The sequence below is a fragment of the Triticum dicoccoides genome, chromosome 4B (genome assembly GCF_002162155.2).
Source record: "Triticum dicoccoides isolate Atlit2015 ecotype Zavitan chromosome 4B, WEW_v2.0, whole genome shotgun sequence".
Lineage (NCBI taxonomy): Eukaryota > Viridiplantae > Streptophyta > Magnoliopsida > Poales > Poaceae > Triticum > Triticum dicoccoides.
The window spans coordinates 206,417,472-206,445,100 of NC_041387.1; the positions used below are offsets into that span (position 1 = coordinate 206,417,472).

General features: G+C 47.4%; 1 protein-coding gene across 6 annotated transcripts; it reads left to right on the forward strand.

The window, feature by feature from the left end:
- Positions 1–17,504: 17,504 nt before the first annotated feature.
- Positions 17,505–23,530, forward strand: LOC119295783. Of its 6 annotated transcripts, none has more exons than XR_005144245.1 (9): positions 17,505–17,985; positions 18,674–18,816; positions 18,888–18,936; positions 19,414–19,541; positions 19,637–19,686; positions 21,322–21,412; positions 21,814–22,028; positions 22,143–22,230; positions 22,991–23,530. XR_005144245.1 is itself a non-coding variant. In XM_037574249.1 (5 exons), the coding sequence occupies exons 1-5, from the start codon at positions 19,586–19,588 to the stop codon at positions 22,994–22,996; spliced, it is 414 nt and encodes a 137-aa protein (XP_037430146.1). In that variant the 5' UTR covers positions 19,572–19,585; the 3' UTR covers positions 22,997–23,530. The 6 variants fall into 6 exon arrangements, 4 of the variants coding, with proteins under 4 accessions (XP_037430146.1, XP_037430147.1, XP_037430144.1 ...); XR_005144244.1 differs by having other exon boundaries at positions 21,817–22,028; XM_037574249.1 differs by lacking the exons at positions 17,505–17,985; positions 18,674–18,816; positions 18,888–18,936; positions 19,414–19,541; positions 19,637–19,686 and adding an exon at positions 19,572–19,599.
- Positions 23,531–27,629: the final 4,099 nt, after the last annotated feature.

Consider the following 27,629-nt stretch of genomic DNA (forward strand, 5'->3'; position numbering starts at 1 on the left):
TCAACAATACCACTATGAATGACTACATTTGGTTGCTGCATCTTGTAGTTAACACGCCTTTCCATTTTTATTTAACAATAACCAGTGTACTTAGACCGGCACAATACCAGTTTGAATGACTATGTTTGCTTATTGATAAATGTTAGGCCTGTTGCAGTTAACACACCTTTCCACTTGTTTTGCTTTACTAGCATTCTTAAACCTGCACACTGAAGCTATCTTTTGGAGATTATTTTGTCTTCCATGGATAATTTTGGTTGATGTTTAGCCCGTTGTGCTTAACATGCCTCTCGATGTACCTACACAGGACAATTTTGGGAATGACTGTTGTTTTCTGTCGAGGTTAGTTTCATCCCATGGCTTATATATACTCACTGTTCAGGATATCGGTAGTTGGTACCATATAGGCCGGGGGCTGGTAAGGGACTGATACATCTCCAACGTATCTATAACTTTTTATTGTTCCATGCTATTATATTATCGGTTTTGGATGTTTTATATGCATTAATATGTTATTTTTATATTATTTTTGGGACTAACCTATTAACCTAGAGCCTAGTGCCAGTTTCTATTTTTTTGCTTGTTTTTGAGTTTTGCAGAAAAGGAATGCCAAACGGAGTCCAAACGGAATAAAACTTTCGCGATAATCTTTCTTGGACCAGAAGCAAACCAGGAGATTGGAGATGAAGTTGGAGGAGCCACAAGGTGGCCACAAGGGTGGAGGGCGCGCCCAGGGGAGTAGGGCATGTCCCCTGTCTTGTCGGCCCCTCGTGGGTCTCCTGACCTAATTCTTTTGCCCATATATACTCTCATACCCCAAAACCATCAGGGGGAGCCACGAAAACACTTTTCCACTGCCGCAACCTTGTGTACCCATGAGATCCCATCTAGGGACCTTTTCCAGCATCCTGCCGGAGGGGGATTCGATCACGGAGGGCTTCTACATCAACACCATTGCCCTTCCGATGAAGCGTGAGTAGTTTACCACAGACCTACGGGTCCACAGCTAGTAGCTAGATGGCTTCTTCTCTCTCTCTCTCTCTTCGATTCTCAATAACATGTTCTCCTCGATGTTTTTGGAGATCTATTCGACGTAATACTCTTTTGCGGTGTGTTTGCCGAGATCCGGTGAATTGTGGATTTATGATCAGATTATATATGAATATTATTTGAATCTTCTCTGAATTCTTATATGCATGATTTGATATCTTTGCAAGTCTCTTCGAATTATCGGTTTAGTTTGGCCTACTAGATTGTTTTTTCTTGCAATGGGAGAAGTGCTTAGCTTTGGGTTCAATCTTGCGGTGTCCTTTCCCAGTGACAGTAGGGGCAGCAAGGCACATATTTTATTGTTGCCATCGAGGATAAAAAGATGGGGTTTTCATCATATTGCTTGAGTTAATTCATCTACATCATGTCATCTTACTTAATGTGTTACTCCGTTCTTTATGAACTTAATACTCTAGATGCATGCTAGATAGCGGTTGATGTGTGGAGTAATAGTAGTAGATATAGGCAGGAGTCAGTATACTTGACACGGACGAGATGCCTATGTTCATGATCATTGCCTTAGATATCATCATAATTATGCGTTCTTCTATCAATTGCTTGGCAGTAATTTGTTCACCCACCGTATTATTTGCTATCTTGAGAGAAGCCACTAGAGAAACCTATGGCTCCCAGGTCTCTTTTCCATCATATAAGTTCTCTTTTCCATCCTATAAGTTTCCGATCTACTATTTTGCAATCTTTTACTTTCCGGTCTATAAACCAAAAATACCAAAAATATTTACTTTATCGTTTATCTATCTCTATTAGATCTCACTTTTGCAAGTAACCGTGAAGGGATTGACAACCCCTTTATCGTGTTGGGTGCAAGTTTGTTTGATTGTTTGTGCAGGTATTTGGTGACTTGTGTGTTGTCTCCTACTGGATGGATACCTTGGTTCTCAAACTGAGGGAAATACTTACTCTACTTTGCTGCATCACCCTTCACTCTACTTTGCAAGCTCAAGAGGTTGCAGGAAGAATTTCTGGCGCTGTTGCCGGGGAGATCTACGCCAAGTCAAGCCAGACCAAGTACCCATCATAAACTCTCATCTCTTGCATTGCATTATTCTCCATTTGCCTCTCGTTTTCCTCTCCCCACTTCTAAAACGATTTTTGAAAAGATTTGCCTTTTCTTCGCCCCTCTTCCGTTCGTCTTTCTCGCTTTCTTTTTGTGTGCTCATGTGTTGGATTGCTTGCTTTGTCACGATGGCTCGAGAGAATACCAAATTATGTGACTTTTCCAACACCAATAACAGTGATTTTATTAGTACTCCGATTGCTCTCGCTACTAATGCGAAATCTAGTGAAATTAATGCCGCTTTGCTGAATCTTGTTATGAAAGATCAATTTTTTGGCCTTCCTAGTGAAAATGCCGCATCCCATCTAAACAATTTCATTGATTTGTGTGATATGCAAAAGAAAAAGATGTGGATAATGATATTGTTAAATTGAAGTTGTTTCCGTTTCGCTTAGAGATCATGCTAAAACTTGGTTTTCATCTTTGCCTAAAAATAGTATTGATTCGTGGAACAAGTGTAAAGATGCTTTCATCTCTAAGTATTTTCCTCCCGCTAAGATCATCTCCCTTAGTAACGATGTTATGAATTTTAAGCAACTTGATCATGAGCATGTTGCCCAATCTTGGGATAGGATGAAATTGATGATGAGAAATTGCCCTACTCATGGTTTGAACTTGTGGATGATTATACAAAAAAATTATGCCGGATTGAATTTTGCTTCTAGAAATCTTTTAGATTCAGCCGTAGGAGGTAATTTTATGGAAATCACTTTAGGAGAAGCTACTAAACTCATAGATAATATTACGGCTAATTATTCTCAATGGCACACCGAAAGATCCATTAGCAAAAAGTGCATGCGATTGAAGAGATTAATGTTTTGTGATGGATGAACTTATGAAATTATTTATTAGTAAGAGTGCTTATTTTGATCCCAATGATATGCCTTTGTCCACTTTGATTGATAATAATAATGAATCTATGGATGTGAATTTTTGTGGTAGGAACAATTTTGGTAATAACGCATATAGAGGTAATTTTAACCCGAGGCCGTTTCCTAGTAATTCCTCTAATAATTATGGTATTTCCTACAACAATTTTGGATCGTGATTCACACATGGAAGTTTGAGAGTTATTTAATCATGGATAACATTAAGGTGGTAACTTTAATATAGATCTGGGTGGATTGGTTGAGGCACCTTGGGAATCCAGTGTTGTCTGTTTTTGGAAATCCCGGGGTACCCGTGTGATTATCCTATGGAATGCCACCCAGGCTCAAAGGGATCATAAGATTATTCATGCCAGAAACTTCCGTGTGCAGCCACAAGCCATTATGGGCTCTGGCATAGTTGAGTAAGTTGTGTGAGCTCTTGAAGAGGTAGACTAGCAGATGTAGAGGGTTGTAGGTGGTACTGTCTACCCGGAGTAGAGAGTTAATGCTTCAGAAAGGCTATGTCTCAATCATCCAATCATGGATGTGGTCGAGTCTTGTGGGGAAAAGTGCACAAACCTCTACAGATTGTATAAACTAATCATGATTAGCAGTGTCCCCGATTATGGACATCTTGAGTATCTAGTACTTGAATCTATTGATGTGATCTCAACATGATACTTTAATTTAATTGAGTTGGGTTAATGATGATACTTTTAATTGGGATTTGAGTTGGGGTTACCTTCTCAAATAATGGGCAACATGGGAGTAGTTAAATAAATTTATTCCTTTGTTGTAGGGAAAAACTAGCTTTATGCAAAATCATGAACTTACAGCCTCCACCAGCCAAATATTGCATGTAGATATAGTTCTTGCATTATCATTGCTTTACAGTGTAACTATGCCAGCATATTGCATGCGCTGACCCATTTCGGGGTGCAACGTCTTATGTTGCAGAATACTCAAATGATGAATAAGGTGCGATAGGTTGTTGTTTTGCACTCAGCTATGCCGTTGGAGTTGATGGACTCATTTACCTTCGAAGCTTCCGCAGTTATCTAGTTTAGATGGCCTTCAGCCATTATATTTTTGTAATCATACTCTTTATGAGGACTCGATGTAATAAGTGGGTGATTGAAACTCTGTTATAATTCCTCGAGTGATGTGCGTGTCAGCATTACCGATCCAGGGATGGCACTGATGCACAGAGACTTTACCGTTTGAGGTCTGGTTGCTACAAGATGGTATCAGAGCACACGCTGATTGTACGACACGACCACTAGAATGAGCCACATGATTTCTCTTCTCTACTCATTTCTAATTCCCCTCTCTTTCTACTCTATAGATGGCGGATCCCAGGAACAAGTTCACTCAGCCGGATGACGACACCCCTTTCAGAAAGCACTTGAAGGAAGTCACCAAGTATTTGAACATCAGACTACCAAGCTTCACCGGGACTTTCTCTACATCTGCACCAGAAGAGGAGCGCTGGAAGATCAAAGTCTGGATACCTGGGAGGACCTTTGCACCAACAACAGAGCCTATTGATTTAACCTGGATGCACCAAGCTGGAGTATAGGAAAGAGCATGGCCGTGCATATCACCTTTGGACACATATGTGAGGTGTATCACAAGGAGCTAGAGTATACCATTTACCAGATATGTGGCCACCGAGATGACAAATGGGAGATGATTCGCACCAGGAGGGATGGATCAATTGCAGCTTACATTCAAGAGATGGGAGATCATATTCGTCGATAGGAGAATCAACAAATTATCCACATGAAGAAGATCAAGAAACTAGTGAGGAGAAACAACAAGCTGGAGGAGGAGATCAAGTCCACACGTGATGGATGAGGAAGAGATTGATGTACTACTGGAGAAGAATGAAGACCTGAAGAAGAAGCTAGGAGTATTCATGGGAGACCCTGTGCCAAAGAAGGAGAACAACCACCCCGGAGACTACATCATCATCGATGACACCGACTCCGACCCTGATAGTGATGATGACTACGTTGATGAAGCTGGAGCAGATATCATGGAGTCTTCCTCTGATGAAAATTTCTAGACGACCACCATTGTAACTAGTAGAATTTTCCCTCCAAGTAGTTAGCGATGATCGAGTTTGTAATCATAGGATATACCGCTTTGTGTGATCTTGTGTGCTATTGATTGAAGTGAAATTGATTGTATTTGTCTCATGAGCATTATGGGTAGTGAATCTCTCTTAGACCCCAATTCTATTCTGTTTTCTCACCCCTTCTAACGCATCAGATGCCTCCGAGACGTGACAATAGATTTGGCTTCCCACCGAAGCTCACTCAGTTGATCCAGCATCAGAATACCTTGATGCAGTTATTAGTTCAGAATCAAAACCAAGGCAACAACAACAACCCACCACCACCACCCCTGTTGATCACCTAGCCCGTTTCCTAAGGTTGAATCCGCCGGTGTTCTCTAGTAGCACCGAGCCAATTGTTGTAGATGATTGGCTCCGCAAGATTGGAAGAGAGCTGACCACTGCAGGATGCACAGATGCAGAGAGAGTGCATTTTGCCGCGTACCAGCTTGATGGACCCGCAGCATCATGGTGGGAGAATTTCACAGCCACTTACCCAGTTGACACTGTTACATGGGACCAGTTTCAGTAGGCTTTGCGCACTGCCCATGTTTCTGCAGGAGCTATGAGCATGAAGAAGCGCGAGTTTTGCAACTTGCGCCAGGGAGGACGTATAGTGGGCATGTATGTGGATGAGTTTAGCAAGTTAGCCCGCTATGCCCCTGATGACATAGCTACAGATGCCGCTAAGCAGGAGAAGTTTCTGGAAACACTGAATGATGAGGTGAGCAGGCAGTTGATGGTGGCAACATTCAACAACTACCAGGAGTTGGTAGATAGGGCTCTTATGATTGAAGGCAACCAACAACAGATTGATAATCGCAAGAGGAAGTATGGACAGGGGAGGTACACTTCAGGAGCACAGCAGAAGCCCCACTATTCCCCCTACTCGGGAGGACATACCCACAACCATGGAGGACACACGCACAACGGAGCAAGTTCGCACAACCATAGTGGCCCCAAGAATGGCAATGGGAATGGAGGAAGCAGCAGCCAGAACCGTTCCAACCCTTCAACACCAGCCAAGAGGGATCTGAGCCACATTACCTATTTCAAGTGCCAGAAGACTGGACATTATTCCAATGAATGTCCTGAAGCGAAGAATGGAAATGGCAATGGAGGTTCTGCCAAGAAGCCCAACCCCTTCACTAAGGGTCAGGTGAACCACATCAGCGTGGAGGAGATTGAGGATCAACCCGACGCAGTTGTCAGTAAGTTTTGATTAATGCATTTACCGCACTCGTTCTTTTTGATACTGGTGCATCGCATTCATACATATCAAGGGGATTTGTGGACAAGTTTAAATTGCCAACCCAAGCCCTTAGATCACCCATGTTAGTAAGTTCACCAGGAGCAGAGTATATGGCCAGCCGATGGTGTGATCGGTTACCCTTAACCATTTGTAGCCATGGTTTTCCCTCTGCCTAATAATTTTGGAGTCACAAGGATTGGATAAAATATTAGGCATGGATTTGTTATCAAAGTATGGAGGAAACATTGATTGTGCTAGTAAGTCGATACTTCTCACCACCCCATAAGGAAGGAGGATCAAGCATGTATCTCAGCATGTGCCGAAGAGGACTCAAGTGAATTCCTTATCAGGAGTTGTACACGAGGAAGTACCACTGGTGAAGGATTACCCCGACATATTTCTGGAGGAGTTACCAGGCATGCCACCAGATCGAGACATTGAGTTTTTGATTGAGCTATTGCCAGGCACCGGGCCAGTATCAAAGAGACTGTACAGGATGCCCGCACAAGATTTGGAGGAAATTAAGAAGCAGATTAAGGAGTTACTGGATAAAGGTTACATTCGACCAAGTTCATCACCTTGGGGAGCCTAGTGCTTCTAATGGAGAAGAAGGATGGATCCTTAAGAATGGTTGTTGATTATCGTGCGTTGAATGAGGTGACAATCAAGAACAAATACCCTCTGTCGATGACCAATGATTTTTTTGACCAGTTGCAAGGAGCTAAAGTCTTCTCTAAGATTGATCTTCGATCAGGTTATCAGCAGTTGAAGATCCGAGAGTAGGATATACCTAAGACAACTTTTACCACAAGGTCCGGGCTATATGAGTATATCGTTATGTCATTTGGTCTGACTAATGTGCCTGCCTATTTCATGAACATGATGAACAAGTTGTTTATGGAGTTTTTGGATAAGTTCGTCGTGGTGTTCATTGATGATATATTGGTCTACTCGAAGAACGAAGAGCAGTATAAGGAGCATTTACGTTTGGTTCTTGAGAAGCTCAGAGAACATCAGTTGTATGGCAAGTTCAGGAAATGTGAGTTTTGGTTAAAGGAAGTTGGATTTCTCGGACATGTTATATCCGGACAAGGAATAGCAGTAGACCCTACCAAGGTTGCTTCTGTGACTAAATGGGTGGCACCCACATCAGTTGGAGAGATCAAAAGTTTTCTTGGACTCGCATGATATTATCGGAGGTTCATTAAGAATTTCTCCAGGATTGCAAAGACCATGACGGAGTTATTGAAGAAGGATACCAAGTTTAAATAGACTGAGGAGTGTGAAGCCAGTTTTCAGGAGTTGAAGAAATGTTTGGTTACAGCCCAGTGCTGATTCTACCAGACCAACGAAAGGATTATCAAGTATATTGCGACGCTTCACGTAGAGGACTTGGAGCAGTACTTATGCAGGAAGGAAGAGTTGTTTCATATGCCTCACGACAGCTTAGACCTCATGAGCTGTATGCTATGCATGATTTGGAGTTAGCAGCCGTAGTGCATGCGCTGAAGACATGGAGGCATTTTCTCATCGGAAACCATTGTGATGTATACACGAATCATAAGAGTTTGAAGTACATCTTCACGCAGAAGGAGTTGAACCTCAGGCAAAGGAGATGGTTGGAGCTCATCAAGGATTATGATATGAAATTGCACTATCATCTCAGAAAGGCCAATGTCGTAGCAGATGCGTTGAGCCGCAAGAGTTATGTTAACATGCTCATAACCGGAGAATTACCTAAGGAGTTAGCAGATGATCTTCGAGAGTATGTTTGGAGATAGTTCCAAGAGGTTATGTTGCAGCATTGGAAAATCAGTCCACTTTGATGGGTAAGATCAGAGAGGCCTAGAAGACTGACAAGGAGATTGCCGAGATTAAGGAAAGGATGAGTAAAGGAAAGGCTAAAGGATTTCGCGAGGATGAGCACGACACTTTATGGTTTGAGGATCGCGTATATGTGCCTAATGACCCTGAGATTAGGAAGTTCATTCTGCAGGAGGCCCATGATTCACCGTATTCGATTCACGTAGGAAACACTAAGATGTATCTGGTTTTGAAGGAAAGTTTGTGGTGGATAGGAATGAAGAAGGATATACCTGAGTATGTAGCAATATGTGATGTATGTCAGAGAGTTAAGGCAGAGCGTTAGAAGCCAGCTGGATTGCTACAGCCATTGCCGATACCCGAATGGAAGTGGGATAAACTTGGCATGTATTTTATCACTGGATTGCCCAGGACTCGTTCAGGCTATGACTCTATCTGGGTTGTAGTTGATCGGTTGATAAAAGTAGCTCATTTCATCCCGGTAAAGACCACCTATATGAGTGCTAAGTTGGCAAAGGTATACATGACTAGGATCGTATGTCTGTACGGAGTTCCGAAGACCATTGTATCAGATAGAGGAACCCAATTCACTTCAAAGTTTTGGAATCAGTTGCATGAAACTTTGGGTACCAGGCTAGAGTTCAGTACAGCCTTTCATCCACAGACAGATGGACAGACGGAGAGAGTCAATCAGATTCTGAAAGACATGTTGAGAGCTTGTGTGCTAGATTATGGATCTAGTTGGGATGACAATTTGCCATATGCAGAGTTCTCTTATAACAACAGTTATCAAGCCAGTCTGAAGATGGCCCGTTTTGAAGCTTTGTATGGAAGGAGGTGCGGGACACCGTTATCATGGGATGAAGTTGGAGATCAACAGTTGTTCGGACCAGATTTAATCAAAGACTCTGAAGAGAAGGTTAAGTTGATTCGCGACAGACTCAAGGTAGCCTAGTCTAGGCAGAAGAGTTATGCGGATTCTAAACGCAAGGAGATAGTTTACGAAGTCGGAGACAGAGTATATCTTCGTGTGTCCCCGCTTCGAGGAGTTAAGCGTTTTGGAGTCAAGGGAAAGCTAGCACCATGTTTTGTGGGACGATACAAAGTTCTGGAACGCATGGGAGAAGTTGCATACAAGCTGGAATTGCCAGAAGGATTGTCAGGAGTTCACGATGTGTTTCACGTTTCCCAATTGAAGAAGTGCCACGCAGAGATGGCTGATATTCCTCTGAGAGATACCATGCCATTGTAAGTAATTCAGTTAGACAGTGATTTGACTTATGAAGAGAAGCCAGTCAAGATTCTCGAGTTTTCCAGCCGAGTTACTCGCAGCAAGGTTATCAAGTGTCGGTGGGAAACGACACCTATGGGATCACAAGAATCCCTACTACAGTTGCGGGGCGCTGGGTGGTGAGGAGATCAAGATCAGTAGCCAGTACAAGCACGCAGGTCATTTACCCAGGTTTGGGCCACAGAGATGTGTAACACCCTAGTCCTGCTTTGATGTGTGTATTTGTATTCTTGAGGTTCTGAACTAGCTACAATGAGCGTAACTGGTCCAAAAGTCCGTATCCTTCTCCTGGATGCCTTGGGCCTCCTTTTAGCGGCTTCCGTGCGTCGAGTGACGGCTCCACCGCTGTGATCTCACGCGCCCACTGCTTGAGCTGGCGGTGGGATGTATGCAACGAGGCGCCACCATCGACGCACATGGCCTCTGTAGCTTTCTGGAACTCGTGGTCACCGGACTCATCATCCTTGTCATGATCATCGTCTTCCTGCTTCTTGTCGCGGCCCCGGGCGGGCCTCTCCTGCTGATTATCTTTACCGCGGCGGCCTCCTTGGCCGCCACGTTTCTTGTCGTATCCCTCGGCACCCTCTTGGCCCTTCTCCTTGTCCCGCCACTCATACTCAGCTTTCTGCTTCTCAGCGAGCAGCTCAACTTGCCAGCAGTTCTGGAGGTCGTGGCCCTTTGTGCGGTGGATCTTGCAATACTGCTTGTCGGAGCCCCTTCGCTTGTCGGCAGCTGCCAAGGCCCGGCAAGCAGCGCACCCAGCAACCTCCTTGCCGGAGTCGCTTGCCTTGGCCTTTTTGGTGGTGCCGGTGTCGTTGGACCCCTCGACGGCAAGCACGGTCTTGCCCTTGCGCTTCCTGTTGCGGCGCCGACCCTTCTTTGCCGGGGTGGCGGTGTCATCTGTGGAGTCCGTTTCCGCGCCGGCGTCTTCGCCGGGATACTTCCTCCCCTCTTCAGCTCGAGCGCACCGGTCGGCTAGAACATAAAGCTCAGCCACGTCCTTGACCTTGTTCATCGCCAGTTCCTCACGCATCTTGCGGTTGCGCACATTCTGATGGAATGCACTGATCACGGCGGTAGGATGAACGTCGGGAATGTTGTATTGCACTCGGCTGAACCTTTGGATGTACTTGCACAAGTTTTCTCCTTCCTTCTGGGGGATGATATGCAAGTCGCTCGCGTGGCCATGAGCTTGGTGGCCTCCAGTAAGGGCGCCAACAAACTCATGACACAGATCCGCCCAAGAAGAGATGGAGTCCACCGGCAAGTGCATCAATCATGACATAACATTGGGCTTGAGTGCCAACGAGAAGTAATTGGCAAGCACCTTATCGTCGCGAGCCACAGCAGCTTGCATCGCGATGGTGTAGATGCTGAGGAACTCCGACGGGTGAGTCTTGCCGTTGTACTTCTCGCCAACGTCGGGCTTGAACGTGTGGTGGGAGGGCCACTAGAACTGCCACAGCTCACGAGTGAAAGCCGGATAACCCACCTCATAAGGTAGGCCGCCGCAGCCTCCCGGTGTTGGGTGGTCCATAGTGGGCCCTACCCGCCTGTCCGACTGGTGGCGTGCATCGCGTCGGCGCTCGATGGTGGTCCGTGCGTCTTCATGAGCTCGCTCCCGAAGAACTTGACATTGGTCGCGGTGGGTTCACGGGTCGGACGACGCTATGGAGATATCATCCCGAGCATCGTCGCGACGGATCGACCCGCGGTGGCTAGTGTGGAGGAGGGGAGTGCACCGTGGCCGCATCGCCTCCAGCCCGTCCATCGTTGGCATGCGGTGGCTCGTCGGAGCGACGGCCTACGGGTCCCACCGGTCGCAGTTCATCTTTGTTGGCGATGCCGACGAGGCTCCGGATGGTGGCCCTCCATTCGTCGAGCTTCTTCGCAGCGGGAGGAAAGTCGAGGAGCAGCTGCGCGCACTAGGGCTTCTGCTGGTGTGGGCGGCGGTGAAAGCTGCATGGACCGTGATGCGCTTCGACTTCTAACTACGTTAGAAGGAGCTCCATCACAACCCTGCGGCCGTCTGCCACCTCCGCTAACGCCTCGGCGCGCATGCTGGCCCTCCTCGTCACGTGAAGGGCGCACGGGACTCTTCCTAGGGCGGCGCCCAGGGTCACCAGCGGGGCAGCGCTGCTCATCGCGCATGACCTGAGAAGAGCGCGCCATGGGCGCCAGTGTTGGTGTCTTGGAGGTCGCTGCGCCGCCGTCTGGCGGCACGACGACGCCCCTGGAGGGCCCCGCGCCACCTGCGGGGGGGGGGGCAACTCCATCTCTAGAGTTCGCGCCGTGTGGCTCGTTGCCTGGCGCATGAACGACGCCGCTCACCAGGCCTGGACTGCCAGGGTGATGTGGATGTTCGCGGGCTGCGCCACGAGTTCTCTTCGCGACTGGCCCGCTACTGGTCTGCACTAGCACAGGCAGTCCGGTCCCAGACGATCCGATCACCGTGGTCGTCTTCTTCTTGGGAGCCATGACGATGAAGAGCTGTGCCACTGGCTGAAAACCAGATGCTCACTACTGTGCCCCCTACCTAGCGCGCCAAAGATGTCGGTGGGAAACGACACCTATGGGATCACAAGAATCCTTACTACGGTTGTGGGGGACTGGGTGGTGAGGAGAGCAGGATCAGCAGCTAGTACAAGCACGCAGGTCGTTTACCCAGGTTCGGGCCGCAGAGATGCGTAACACCCTAGTCCTGCTTTGATGTGTGTATTTGTGTTCTTGAGGTTCTGAACTAGCTACAATGAGCATAATTGGTCCAAAAGTCCGAATCCTTCTCCTGGATGCCTTGGGCCTCCTTTTATAGGTAAGGGGACCGCCAAAGTGGCACACAGGAGGTGGCATCGGGGTACTGTGATTAAGCCCATCCCTTGCCATTACGGGACAAGGCGCATTTAATGCGCCCCTGACGTGTCCCCTCTACTTTACTGCTGCTTCGCCCTGCCTCGACACGCGCCTTGGCCAGCGAGGCGACCAACGCCATGTAGGCTGGCAGGCTGCTGAGGTGGCGCGGTGGTAGGGCCTTCACGAAGATTTGCATGCCACCACGTAGGCATGCACTGAGTTGGCTGAGAAGCCTTGTACTAACACGTAGGTGCCTGCCCAGCTGGTGGGCTGGCAGCTGCATGGGAGCGGTGGCAGAAGCTTGGCGGGTGAGGGCCTGGCTGTGGCCTCACAGACGTCCTCGGCAAGGGCCTTGCTGGGGCCCCGGCAAGGGTCTCGCCGCGGCATTGCGGTCGTCCCCGGCAAGGGTCTTTTCGGGGGCCTTGTGGGTTTCCTCGGCAAGGATCTTGATGAGGTTCGTCGTCTTCTACTCTTATGATTTGGAGTGTTCCTTGTCTTCACAAAGATCTGCATGTCACCATGGAGACGCCCCCCGAGCCCATGTCCCAACGTGGTTGGTGATGCTGGAGAAACTGGGGCCTCAGGGCGGCGCACCCTGTTGGCGTCAGGTAGGCTGCCTGGCAAGGGCCCTGTCGGGGCCGTGGGGGATGTCCCGGCAAGGGCCTTGCCGGGGGAAACCACCCCGACTTCTTGCTCTTTATGCTTCTGTCTTGGCATTGCTTTGATCATGTGTTGTGGCTCTGATTTCCTATCTCCGCCCTGCTTAAGTGTGGTCGTAGGCACGACTCTGACTGCCCGTGCACAAATAAGGGGTACAAAAGAGTGCCCCTATTTTAGTACACCGACATCATGTTTTGCAAAGTTCAGTGGAGCCACACTACCGAGGAGGAAGCCACTTGGGAGCGAGAAGATCTTCGTAGAGACCACCCAAACATTTTTGCTGACCATCCCGAATCTCGAGGGCGAGATTCATCTTAAGGGGGGGTAGGTTCATAACATCCCAATTTTCAATTTGGATGTTACACATAGATCATCATACGCATATCATATTTATTCTTGCATTTTGGTTGTGGTCCTGGAAATCTTAAGCAACTCAAGGACCCAATGAGAGAGTTGGAGGTTTCACAAAAATCATATTCGAATTTATTTCAAATTTGAAGAAAGGATCAATTTGATTTTATTATTTTCTCTCCAATTAATTTTGATATTAAAAATAACTGAGAGAAGATAATATGACTTCTTCAAACTAAAATAAATGAGATAAGATAATATGACTTCTCTTCAAACTAAGTCGGAAACATTTCGGTTTATTTGTGCGAACTGGGTGAAAACCTGCACAAATGGCACACCATATCTAGCTAAACTAGGTGTAAAGCACGACAAGACATACAGAAACGCCAAAAAAATGAGAAAACACATCACAAACAGAGAAGCCCAACACTGACAAGACCAACGTCATCGTACATCGTCAATCGCGCCCACAACCCTGACGACTTCGCCACACCATCACCGGAGTGCGCCTCTCTACCGCAATGGTCACCTCCACCACAAGCCTGTTGGATGGCCTCGCTGCCATGAGAGAGAGAGGACATATCCATCGAGGAGCGGACATGTGTCACTCCAGTCCAAAGTGGACGGCCAACATGATTTTTTGTCGCAACTGCATGTGAAGAAAGCTCCAACTGCCCACCACCGCGGGCGACCTGTCGGCCTAGAAGGATGAGCCAGCGCAGACATAAGATAACCCGCCATCGCTACCTCCCGGCCAACCACATCACCACAACTTAGAGCAACTCCAACGGTCCAACCCAAACGGACGGCGAATTTGTCCGCTTTTTGTCCATTTGGGTCGGCCGCCCGCCTGATGTTCGCCCTGTTTTAGATTTGGGTCAGGCAGTGCGCCCAACGCGCCGACCCATTTCATGTCCACAATCAACATTTTAAAAAAAGGCCCACGGTCAATCATGCCAGCGGCCATGTCTCATGCCGGCACCATGCCAGCACCGACATACAATGTCGACTTCAAAAAATAACACCACAGTTCATGCTGCCGCACTCGCCAACCGGCCGGCACACATGCCAGCACACAAAAAGGGTGGGACTTGAGTTCGACCACGCCATCGCGACCCCCGTGGTCATGCCAGCACACCTGCCAACATCCAAAAAAGATGGCGCTCGCCGCCATAGATCACTCGTCGTCGAACTTGAGCATGTCGGCCTGCATCTTCTCGAACCATGGCCTCTTCCTTGGTGACACGGTGTTGAGATCCACCTTCATGATCTCCACCCCGGTCATGATGCTCGCGAGAGCCACTTCTTTGGCCTTGGTCTTGGCGTTGGCGGCCTCGATCTCTAGCATCTTGGCTTGCTTCTCCGCCTCCATCTCAAGAATCCGTGCTTGCTTCTCCGCCTCCATGTCAAGCCTCCTCCTTTGGATCTCCATGAAGGCGTTCATTTGCTCTTCTCTTTCTTGCCGGCGCTTCTCCTCCCTTGAGTCCTTCTTGGTGATCATGCCCTCCACGGTTGCGATCAAGGCGATCGATGCCGCATCTAGCTTGTCCTCCTTCTTGGAGTTGGTCTTTCCCCGCGGTCGAGCCTTCTCGCCGTCCCCAACCTCCTCCACGTCTTGCTTCCCACCACACGACTTGAGGGCGGCATATTGTGCCTTGAACTTCTCCTCGTGTCTGGTCACCCTAAAGCAATGGGAGAGGTTGAAGCACTGCCATTGTGTTGGACCTTGAATGCCTCCAAAGCTTGAAATGCCTACAAATGTATTTCATACAAGCATATTGGCAAAATGGTATGCAAAAGAACACGCAAGCATAAACTTGATGACACAAAAAGAGGGCGGCTTGCTAGCATACCATATATTGCATGACGATGCCGCTAATGGGGCGGGCCTTGACGCTCTCAAGAGTGGCACAAAACTTGTTGCACTCTTGTTGGATCACCCTCCATCGCTTCGAAATGGACACCCACCCGCGCGCGCTTACTATTTGGTACGACGGAAACTTCTTGCGCTCATGGAACTCATGGTGGACACGAATCCAAAAGGTTGAATGCTTTTGTTCGGTGCCCGTCTTGGGGTCTTGTCCAATGTCTCTCCAACACCCGCAAAGAAGCTTGTCCTCGGCCGCCGTGTATGCCTTGGTCCGCTTGCTCTCGCGCTTCGGCTTCAGCCCAACGGCTTGGTTGGCGAGCTCGTCCTCGAGCAAAGGCTCCCCTTCGAAGTCGCACTCATCCTCTTCCTCTAGCCCGTAGTCCTCCGGAAACTCATAGTCGAGAGGGAAGTCGTCCAGGTCCAGGCCGACCTGATCACGCATGAAGGCGACCTGATCTTAATTGTAGCCAGCGGACGACGTGAACGCCCGTCGGCCATCCTGGCTTTGTGTCTCGTCGGGATCGAAACCAGCGGCCTGTGCACCACCCTCGAAGATCATGTTCTACATGTAGTCATAGTCGGCGGCGGTCGGCATCCCGTTGAACAGGTTGCGTGCGCCCGGCGGCTGGTCGGCTGGCGTCCTCCGCGCGCATTTCCTCGCGCCTCCGGCTGACGAGCTAGCGGCCACCGCTGTGGCGTTGAGGTCGATGGGCGCGGGCGTGGAAGGCGCGACCACGCTCACCTCGGGCGAGCACTCCCCGGAGAGGCGGGAGGCCTGCGGGTAGACGTGGAAGCCGGGCACTGGGGTGCAAGCTGATGCGCGGGACGAGTCAGGCAGCACCCTCCGAGGGAAGGCGGATGAGCCTGTGCTGACCACAGCGGCCACGGCGGCATTGACGAGGCTGTGCTGGCAAGGGTTTAACCCCATCATGTAGAGAGCCTCGCTCGTTGCCGCCGCGACGCGGGCGTTGGTGACCTGCTGCTGCGCGGCGGCAGTGACGGCGGCCGCCGCGATGGCTTCATCCCCCGCGTCCGCCGTGTGCCTCCGGTCCTTCCTCTTGGCCGTTTCCTTTGCCCGTTGTTCGGGCGTCAGCACCTTCTTTGGCTTCGGCGCGGCGGCCTTGTGGGGGGTGCAAGGCTTGCCTTTGCCGGACGAGGCGAGGAAGGCGAGAACGGCGGCGGCGTCGATGTCGAGGTCATCATCCATGGCGGGCGTGGGGCGGGAGCGCGCTCGCGTGGGAGGGTTTTTGGGGGAAATGGTGGTGGTTGCCACCGACCGGCGGGCCCGGGGGGAGGAGTAGGCACGCGCGTCCGTCTCGCGTCCGCGCCGACGCAAATCCGGCTCAAAATTGGGCCGAGAATGAGTTGGCAGGCGGACTCGCGTCCGTTTGGGTTGGCGCGTTGGGCCGATTTTTGTATCCGCGCTGACCCAAACGGACGGCGGCGGATGAAATCGGTCGCCGTATTGGAGTTGCTCTTGGTGCAACCACAAAAAGATGAGGTCTTGAAGACGATGCTTCCATGGAAGGAACAACGTTAAGAGTGTCACCATCGTTGATTCAACAAGTCAGATTTGAGTTTTCACCTGGAAAGGAGAACTCAAGGATGGAGAGGTGTCGAACTCGTCAAGGATGCCTCCAACAAGGAAAAAAAATTGTCATCACCTGCAACAAGCAATTACAGGACTTCGTCCAGACAAACTACAAACCAATGTCGGACACACCTATCACCAGATTAAACATATAAACCTTGAAGAACTGCTAGGCAGAACAGAGCCATCCATGTCGCCTTATAAACAATATGAATAGTGCTCATGCCACCACCTGTTAATTCCATGCCCCGCCGATGACATTTTCATCATTTCGTATACAGGCGTATAAAAAGGCAGCTGCTCCGGTGGAGGTAACCTAGCCTTCTGCCCACCCCCCACTCGCGCCGAGCCCATCTCTTCTCTCTACCTCTGAACCCTAGCTAGACCACGCCCACCTCCCTGCCCCGCCGCCGTCGTCTCCTCCACCCGGCCAGCCGCGGTCACTCGCGCCCGTCTCCTCCGGCCAGCCTCCACCCGCAACCTCCCCCTCCGTTTTCAAAAGGGAATTAAACATATAAACCTTGAAGAACTACTAGGGAGAACAGAGCCATCCACGTCGCCCTATAAACGCTATGAATAGTGCTCATGCCATCACCTGTTAATTCCGTGCCCCGCCGATGGCATTTTCATCATTTCGCATACAGGCGTATAAAAAGGCAGCTGCTCCGGTGGAGGTAACCTAGCCTTCTACCCATCTCGCACTCGCGTCGAGCCCCTCTCTTCTCTCTACCTCCGAACCCTAGCTAGACCGCGCCCACCTCCCTGCCCCGCTGTTGTTGTCTCCTCCACCCGGCCACCCGCGGTCACTCGCGCCCGTCTCCTCCGGCCAGCCTCCGCCTGCAACCTCCCCCCTCCCGTTTTCAAAAGGGAAGGGAAGGGAAGAGAAGAGGGAGAGCGAGCGGGTCAGGCGACGGCCATGGCCATGGCGCTCGCAGATCCGCCGGCCCCGTCGTTGCCGCTGCGCTCGTAGGTGAGCGGCGCCGGGAGCTGCCGTCGTGAGGAAGCCGCGGGAGGACGAGCTCAACGGCGCCCCAGGCGCTCACTGCCAAGAAGGCAACGGAGGAGGAACTCGACCTGGACGACCGCCGCTGGACGAAGAGCCCCGAAAAAATCCCCCAACCATCCCTGCACCACCGCCTCTTCACCTTCGACCACGGGTTGCAGCGGTCAGAGGACCAAAGTGTGGATTCTCCTGCCCTTCCCTTTTCCTTGATTCTCATCTGTTCCTCCAGCCCCTCAAATCCTTGCGTACACAGTACACACACTGTCTCTCTCATCCCGTGGATGGGAATGGCCAGCGTGGATGACGGGTCTTGCTGTTCTTTGCACGTATTTCTGTCAGATTTGATTTAACTTCATCCTCGCTATTCATAATCTATTAATTAATTACCTGTACATACATATTTTATCATGTCTACTAATAATCTCATCAGTTTACAGTTCATACATCGGGTTATTTTATCCTGTTTTCTTCAGGTTTGTATTTAGGGTGTTCTTTTTTCCCTTTTCAGATGTATGCCATATGTGTAGCAATCGTTCTAGAACACCCCCATTCCTTCTCTTCCTATCAATTTAGTCAGGACCCACTTTGGACCATTTTCATAAACCACTCTAAACCATTTTCTGAAAATTGATAGGAAGAGAGTGATTTTCATAACAGCAGCTGCAGCCCCCAGGGTTAATTAGAACCTAAAATGTTGCCTTTAGTTTGTGAAAAAGGTCTAGAGTGGTTTCTGCAGCTGCTGTTATGTTTCATTGATTTAGTCCTATAGTCGGATAGTTCCAGTGGGTTTTACTAAATGGTTTTGTAGATTTAATTAGTGAAAAGGCCTCAATTGGTTTATGCAAAATTGCTTGTCTGTTGGCAGTTGAAGCATACTTGGCAAATGGGCCTTGCCGTGAGTCGCGGTGCAACAGTGATCTCGATGAGCAGGGCAATGGTCAGATACAAGTCAGCACCAAAGATGACTGGAAGCACTCAAAACAGTTTACCATGCTAGAGCTATGTCAGGTACCTACTGTTCTTGTGTGTTTTTTGTTTTCTATTTCCCGTCAGAAGCTCATTCCATAATCAATTTGCAGGTTGTACGAGGGCAGTTAATGAATATACTTGTGACACTTATACTCTCAGGTAAATTACTAATCATTCAAATCACTAATCAGGTAAAGCACAATAATAAGCCCACCAGTCATAGAAGAGGAAAAATAACCACGAAGTGAAAATAGATTGTGAAAATTAGACAGCTCAGATGATGTAAAAGACAGAATCGGGCGACCAGCGAGTGTTCAATCTGGGGGAGCTCGGAGTAGCTGAGTTGCCCAGCCAGATTAATTTTTATTTGGCATTCAGATTCTTATTTTGCATTTCCTAGATTTTTAGCTGGGTGTATAAACACACTGACTTCAGATTTCAGTGACGGGGGTAAATTATTGTGCCATATATATTGTTGCCATATTTAGTAACCATGCATATACATGTACATTAGTTTTTATCAAATGTACATGTGCTCCTGTAGCATATCTTCAGGTTTGGGGATTTAAATGCCCTTTGTTTTGTGTACCATGTGGTTAACTGAAATTTTCTTTGCTTATTCTACTGTTTTTTTAGCAATGCCAACAAACATGGTTTATGATGATATTGGTGGTCTGAAGCTTTAGATCGTCGGGGTTGCTCTCATTCGTTCAATTTGCCACTGATCCTTCCATTCTACTGTTGTTCATTATTATCATACGAAGGTCAGGTGTTCTTCCAATACAATGCTCCTGACGTGTTTCATGAAATGTCTATGAGCTGGTATGTTGTTCATTCTCTCTTTTCTTTCTTCTTGCAGGCTGATCTATGTTCTCTATTTGTTGGGTCCTCCGTGTCATTATCAACAAGGTTGGGTCTCTCTTTCTCAGTTTTTGTCTACTAAAAGTGATGTGAGCTGATGTGCTTGTTTGGGCGGTCTCCCCGTGTGTGTGATATTTGTTTGCATATCAACCCTGTGTGCTTGAAATTTGCTTGCATATCATGATATCAAACGAGGATGTGTTCTTGTTTACCTCTTGAATAGACAGATCTTGGTGCATTACTGCTACCGTGCCTCTAGGTGGTCAGCGAGGGTCGCACTTGCGCTATGCTTCCCTCTGGATTCTTGCATGGTATTCGGGTGCCTAGCTTCGTTCAGTTATGAGTCAAAAGTAACAAAATCATATGTTTCTGAATCTTGCATATACCTTACAATGCAGCGGCCCATTCTTGTCGTGCCTGGACTAGCTAGATCGATTAGAGTTTGTCTATTATGCCTTCGGTAATCAGCAGCAACACACGAGATCCTGGAACCTGCATTAGTTATTGTTTGCACAATAATTACTTACTGATATCATTACCAAGCTATCCGAGCCATCACTCCCCGGACACCACTTGGTTTCCTTGCCCATCTATTCGTCGGATCTTTACACAATTGACAGGATTGACTTCAGATCTTACGAAAGGTTTCATAAAGATAGTTCAGAACCTAATCTATACAAAGTTTTACAAACGAAATCTACACAAACTCATGGATTTGAAACTGAAAGATATTATGTTATGCATCTCTCCAAAAATCCAGCATAAATATATAGAGGGAACATATATTCCCAGAAATTTACGGTCACGGTCAAGAGCAACGGTGAGTGTGGAGCAAGCCTGTGGGAGAGTTTTTCTGAAAGCAAGCCCTCAGCACGCCCCGACAACCTTTCCCTGTCAGCTTTGCTCCCCTCTTCCTCCTGTTTGCTTAGAATTGTTTTATTGTCGTTCATATTCTGGATTAAATTCTGATGAGGTTTCTGCTTGTTAGATTAAATTCTAGCGAAGACTAAACTGTAGCCACAAGAAGGTTGGATTTTACTTGTTTAGTCTAAAAAAGAGTTTTTGACTTATTTGATTAGATTCTAAGTCAGCTTTTGGGGGGACTTTAGATACAATTTGTTAGTTGGAAAATATATGTGTTCTTGCGCTTGAGAAATTGCTGCCAGTGTTACTGTATCATATATGAATGTGTACAAGGCATCAGAAAGCACAAGTAGCGAGAACAATTAGTTCAGTTTTAATATCATAGTTCTACTCATCCTAAATTGTGTTAAATTAATCTGCTAGACTATGGTGATAATAGAGGGGCCCTATTTTTTAAAATTGTTTCTTTGTTCCAATTATAAAGGGCCCTCTGCAAGGATATTGATTTCATTAGGTGTAGAAGTTTAGTTGGACAGATATTGTTCATCAGTTTCTTAGTGCGTGCCTAGTTGTTTCCCCTTTTTACATTGCTTATTTTCTATAGGATTTCTTGAAAGATAATAACTTGCTTCAACAATTGTAGAATGATCATGGTTTCTTTGCATTCCTGTACTTATATACGATTAACAATTTCATGGCTATCCTGTGTAAGAAACAGACATCATTGGCAGTAGCCAATGCATTTGCGTTAAATGCCCTGTTGGCTGAGTGATGTAGTCCTATTGTGAAGATGCTTATTGTTTCATTTCTGTAATGTAGGAACATGTATATCCTTTCAAGTTCACTGATGTGGTTACCACTACAACACACGTCCCTCCAAGGACCAAGGGTGGGCATGATCTTCTACAAGGTTGTTGTCTGTGACCATTAGGACAGATCAACTTTGCGGTATCCCCATTGCTACAAGTCAAGCTAATAGAGCTAAATGGGTATCCAATTTTAGAAAGAACACTTAAGAAACATGCACAGGTGTCTTTAGATCCTATGGAGCATTCCTAATAATGACCATCTATTTAACTATCTTGGATCATTGCCGTTACAAAATGCAGCATGGCATTCATAATGTTCAGTTATTCATAAATGTGGCATTTACTTCTTCTCCTGGCATGATATTTAAGCATGTTGCATATACCAATCTGTTGATGATTCAATTATTGATTCTGATGTACAAACAGGCAAAACCATTGCCTGTTTGGATGATGCACATGAGTATGTTTTTGTTAGTTTTTTGAGGCCATGTACGTCGTGAAGCAGGATGGGCGAACGGAGACGGTGCACTTCGACAAGATCACGGTGCAGCTCAAGAAACTCAGCTATGGGCACTTCGACAAGAGCACTGCGACCCCGTGCTCATCGCGCAGAAGGTCTGCGTTAGGGTATACATGGGTGTCACCACCAGCCAGCTCAACGAGCTCGTCGCCGAGACCGCTGCCACGCTCACCGCCTCCCAGCCTGACTATGCCTCCGTACGTTCCCTCTTTTGATTTGTCTCTCCCCTTCCGGTCCGTTCCGTTCCCCCCTCACGGTGCCCGTGTTCATGTCTCTTGCCTGACGTATGTGCGTGTGTGGTTCTTCTGCAGCTCGCGGCGAGGATTATTGTGTCCAACCTACCGCCAAGTAGAAATAGTCTGTGTGGCGCTCGTAAATAAAGAGCATTCCTGTAGAAAGGTACAGGAAAGAATAGGAAAACTTGTGTCATTTTCTTTGGTCTCTGAAAAATAAATGGTGATATGGGCTGATACATTGCTAAATTACATGATACAAACTCACTTCTCTTTTTTGATTTTTGGTTTACTTAGTTGTGCTACAATGGCTCTCCTAGGAATGTTCTTCCATGTTTTGATGTGCACAATAATCCAGAAAGTGCATGCATCCAGAAACCAAATAGGATTTTTTGTGTGTTATCTTCTCATAAATCTTGTGCTCGTCCAATAAGAATAAGGTTTGGTGGTATTGCTTTTGTTTGTCACCCGGTAGATTTCAGACTTCAAGCTAGCTGCAGTTATTTCAGGTTATATGTGCAAATCCTTGGTGTGACATGGTAACGGACCACGGATACTTTGCAATCTCACATGTCTAATTCTTGATTTATGTGGTACCATGGTCTAAAAATTGGTCCTAAAGATACATGATGTTTTTGTACAAAGTTGAGACAGTTATTTTGGAATGGAGGGAGTATTAGATTATTTTGTTCCTTTTTAATTTGGTTCTAAAGATATAGTTTCAGAGTGATCATTTTGCATCAGCCAAGCTTGCCGTTGTTACAAATAATTGTTCTGTTGTCCTCAATTCACTTTCTCGGTTTTTTAATGCTACAAGCATTATTGTTTCAGTTTTTTTAGTTATTGATCATGCCATTTTTATTTTTGCCTTTGTAGCTGAAAGATTAGTGAGACTGACTAAATTCTAAACATGTTCCATGTGACAGAAATAGCATGTTGATTTCATCTTGAAATAATCATAGCTGAGGGATGAGGTTCGTAATTGAGGGTCATGTGCAGAGCTGGAGGAAGAAGTTGCGAAGCTTGGAACTCTCCTTGTGAAGGGCTCAAGGACAGCAGTGAGGACAATGCCTCTTTAGCTGTAATTGTGATACTCCTAATGTGCGCAAGTAAACATTCCTGTGATACTCCTTGTGCTAAAATGTTGGTTGTTAGTACAGAGGTGGTGACATTATTTGGTTCTCTTGGTAGGCAAATTGGACAAATTTGAACTGTGGACGAAATCAAATTACAGAATGAACTACCCGTGAAACTATTTCACGCGGTTAACCTTTTTATGTGACGCCCGACACGAAGGCGCCACACTACATTATGCAACGCCTCATAGATAGGCGCTACACGTCTGGCCAGCGTTGCACCCCAAACTGTCTAAAAATTGTTAAGTCATTGTGCAGAGCCTACGAGCTAGGCGCTGCACTGTATAGTGTGGCGCCTAGCTCTCAGGCGCTGCACTAGTGGTTGCACTACAAAATGAAACAACCACTAGTGCAACGCCTAGAAGCTAGGCGCTACATTGTATAGTGTGGCGCCTAGCTCTCAGGCGCTGCACACTGATTTAGTAATTTTTGGATCACATACGCTGGCTAGGCGTGCAGCGCCTATCTGCGAGGCGTTGCATAGTGTAGTGTGGTGCGTTTGTGTTGGGCGTCACACAAAAAGGTCAGCCGCGTGAAATAGTTTCACGAGCAGTTCATTCTGTGATTTGATTTCGTTTGTAGGTCAAATTTGTCAATTTTGCCCTCTTGGTATTGATTTCATGATTTGTGGTTAATACATGATGTAATACAACCCACATTGCATTATATTTTGAGTTATATCTCTTACTCACTACTAACATTTTTTTTCTAATTCGCTTCTTGCGCCATTGGCGCAACCGGGTCATCTAGTATGAGTAGCACGTCCTAGCTAGAGCGCAAGAGCGAGCCACCAGAGGAAACGCGGCCCGCCTGCTATCGCACACTGCCTTGGGCGCTCTAGATCTGAGGGTAAGAGTGTTATTAGACTGAGCAACCTAGGCCATTGCAGGCCCCTGGCCAGGAGCTCCTCGCTAGGGCACCGACTCGTATACTCTACTAGCCGCCATGGCCCCACCTCGTGCCAACCAGCTGAAGGAAATATATACCCTAGAGGCAATAATAAAGTTATTATTTATTTTTTTATTTCATGATAAATGTTTATTATTTATGCTACAATTGTATTAACCGGAAACATAATACATGTGTGAATATATAGACAAACATAGTGTCACTAGTATGCCTCTACTTGACTAGCTTGTTGATCAAAGATGGTTGTGTTTCTTAGCCATAGACATGAGTTGTCATTTGATTAACGGGATCACATCATTAGAAGAATGATGTGATTGACTTGACCCATTCCGTTAGCTTAGCACTCGATCGTTTAGTACTCCCTCCGTTTCTTTTTACTCCGCATATAAGATTTGATCAAAGTCAACCTACACAAAGTTTGACCAAATTTATATACAAAAATATGAACATCTACAATATTAAAACTATATAGTATGAAAATACATTTCGTAGTGCATCTGGTAATATTAATTTCATATTGTCAATGTTTATATTTTTTAATATAAACTTAGTCAAACTTTACAAAGCTTGACTTTGACCAAACCTTATATACGGACTAAAAAAACGGAGGGAGTATGTTGCTATTGCTTTCTTCATGACTTATATATGTTCCTATGACTATGAGATTATGCAACTCTCGTTTACCGGAGGAACACTTTGTGTGCTACCAAATGTCACAATGTAACTGGGTGATTATAAAGGAGCTCTACAGGTGTCTCCGAAGGTACATGTTGAGTTGGCATATTTCGAGATTAGGATTTGTCACTCCGTTTGTCGGAGAGGTATCTCTGGGCCCTCTCGGTAATGCACATCACTATAAGCCTTGCAAGCAATGTGGCTAATGAGTTGGTTGCGGGATGATGCATTACGTAACGAGTAAAGAGACTTGCCGGTAACGAGATTGAACTAGGTATTGAGATACCGACGATCGAATCTCGGGCAAGTAACATACCGATGACGAAGGGAACAACGTATGTTGTTATGCGGTTTGACCGATAAAGATCTTCGTAGAATATGTAGGAGCCAATATGAGCATCCAGGTTCCGCTATTGCTTATTGACCGGAAACGTGTCTCGGTCATGTCTACATAGTTCTCGAGACGTAAAGATCGATATATTGGATGACTATATTCGGACACCCGAAAGGTTCCGAATGGTTCAGGTATTTTTTCGGAGTACCGGGGAGTTACGGGAATACGGGGGAAGAAGTATATGGGCCTTATTGGGCTTTAGGGGAGAGAGAGAGGCAGGCCGCGCCCCCGCCCCCCCCCCCAATGACTAGTCCGAATTGAACTAGGGGGAGGGGCGGCGCCCCCTCCTTCCTTCTCTTCCCTCTCCCCCTTCCTTGTCTCCTACTCCTACTACATGGAAGGGGAGGAATCCTACTCCCGGTGGGAGTAGGACTCCTCCAGGGCGCGCCATAGGGGCCGGCCCTTTCCCCCTCCTCCACTCCTTTATATACGGGGGCAGGGGGACACCTCTAGACAGAACAACAATTGATCTCTTGACCTCTTAGCCGTGTGCGGTGCCCCCCTCCACCATAGTCCTCCTCGATAATATTGTAGCGGTGCTTAGGCGAAGCCCTGCGACGGTAGAACATCAAGATCGTCACCACGCCGTCGTGCTGACGGAACTCTCCCTCGACACTCGGCTGGATCGGAGTTCGAGGAACGTCATCGAGTTGAACGTGTGCAGAATTCGGAGGTGTCGTGCGTTTGGTACTTGATCGGTCGGATCGTGAAGACGTACGACTATATCAACCGCGTTGTGCTAACGCTTCCGCTTTCGGTCTACGAGGGTACATGGACACACTCTCCCCTCTCGTTGCTATGCATCACCATGATCTTGCGTGTGCGTAAGAAAATTTTGATATTACTACTTTTCCCAACACCAGCCACCACACAACCTTGCGCCAATAGATCCGCCAACCACCGCCGGGTAACCTGCAGACCTCGCCCACCAGCAGACGCCAGATCCACAACATCCCTAGCCAAGATCGCGTGCACGCACCACATCGCGCCTTGCACTTCGCACGCCTCCCGGCTGAACAACTTGTCCGGACAAAGCGCTACCCGACTGTGTTGCTCGCCGGGTCAGACTAGGTGTCTAGACCCAGCTGACCAGACAACGCCGGAAGGAAACGCCTCGCCGCTGCTCTCCTCAAAAGCATGGCCAGATTTTCCATCGGCTAGCTCAGCTACAGCTAGGGAAGGACGGATGAATAATGGGAGGTGGAGTCTAGGTCAGACTCGCTGCCTGTGTCGACTAGAGGAAGCCACGTGTTTTCCTTTCTAGATTATAGCTGGTCAAATGGGTAGGGCCAACCAGGCCGGCCCGCAAGCACACCGGCACGGCATGGGCTAAACGGGCCGGGCCCAGCACGCAGCATGCCCTGGGCCGTGCTTGGGCTGCTAGGCTGAGCACACGTGCCGGCACGAAACAACCCGATTTTTTTTATTTTTTATAGCTCTATACGGCCCAGGTAAAAATAGGCTAAAAACGCCCAGTGCGCCAAATAGCAGCCGGACTAGCGTCCCTGATGTGCCGGCGGCCCAGCCCGATTAGCAGTTGGGCCGTATCTGGGCTGCAGGCTGCAGCACGCGCGCCGGCACGGCACGACCCATATCATAATCGTGCCTAGGGGCCGGGCCGTGCCAGGCATGATTACAATCGGCCGGGCCATGCCGGGTCGGGCCGGCCCATTTGGCCAGCTATGTTCTACATCACGAGTAACTGCATGTGCAATGCACATTAATATTAGATAAGATACTAATTGTATTGCGCGTTAGTATTAGGCAAGATACAAGTTGCATGTTTATTGACATTAGATATAAATTGCATGTTAATATTAGGTAGTGGTTAATGTTGACATTAATATTCGGCATAATATTAAAAGGTGGAGGTGCTAAATACCAGGCGACATAGACCGTTGAATAGATGCAGTTCAACGGATGAGATTTGTTCGATCTCAAGAACTCTCATATATTGATATAGATATAGATATAGATATAGATAAATAGGTAAATTACTTGTTGGGTTTGTTACCGTTGACAGATAAGAAATGGGCACCCATTGACACTGTCCAGCATGCCAAATCAGTGGTCAAAAAGGATCATATGCTTAGATCAGGGACCGAGAAAGATGCCACACACACACCGGCCAGAGGCCACTGTCTCAAATAAGATTCTGGCCATGGTTTTGTAAACTATGATTGGCAGCCCAAAAATTACTGCAACTTTTTTTTCTGTCCTCCTCCTGCCGCTGATGATGTCCAGCATCTTGCAGATGCCCACTAGAAAGAAAGAACACCCCCTGTTATTTTTTGGCTACTTGGGCATGCACAAAAGGAGAACCTTATCTACATTCCACCAACTCATCAGATGCTGAGTGAGCTGATCTACCAGTAGAAGCAAGTCGTTTGGTCGTCAAACTTTTCATCATGGTTTGCAACAGGACAGAAGGAAAGATGACAGGGGAGAGGG

Bases quoted from the DNA above. Each gene is read 5' to 3' on its own strand.
- LOC119295783 (XM_037574247.1), top strand. The intron at 21,413-21,813 runs GTTGTTGTCTGT...TACGTCGTGAAG, and splicing joins TGGGCATGATCTTCTACAAG to CAGGATGGGCGAACGGAGAC. The intron at 22,029-22,142 runs GTACGTTCCCTC...GTTCTTCTGCAG, and splicing joins CCCAGCCTGACTATGCCTCC to CTCGCGGCGAGGATTATTGT.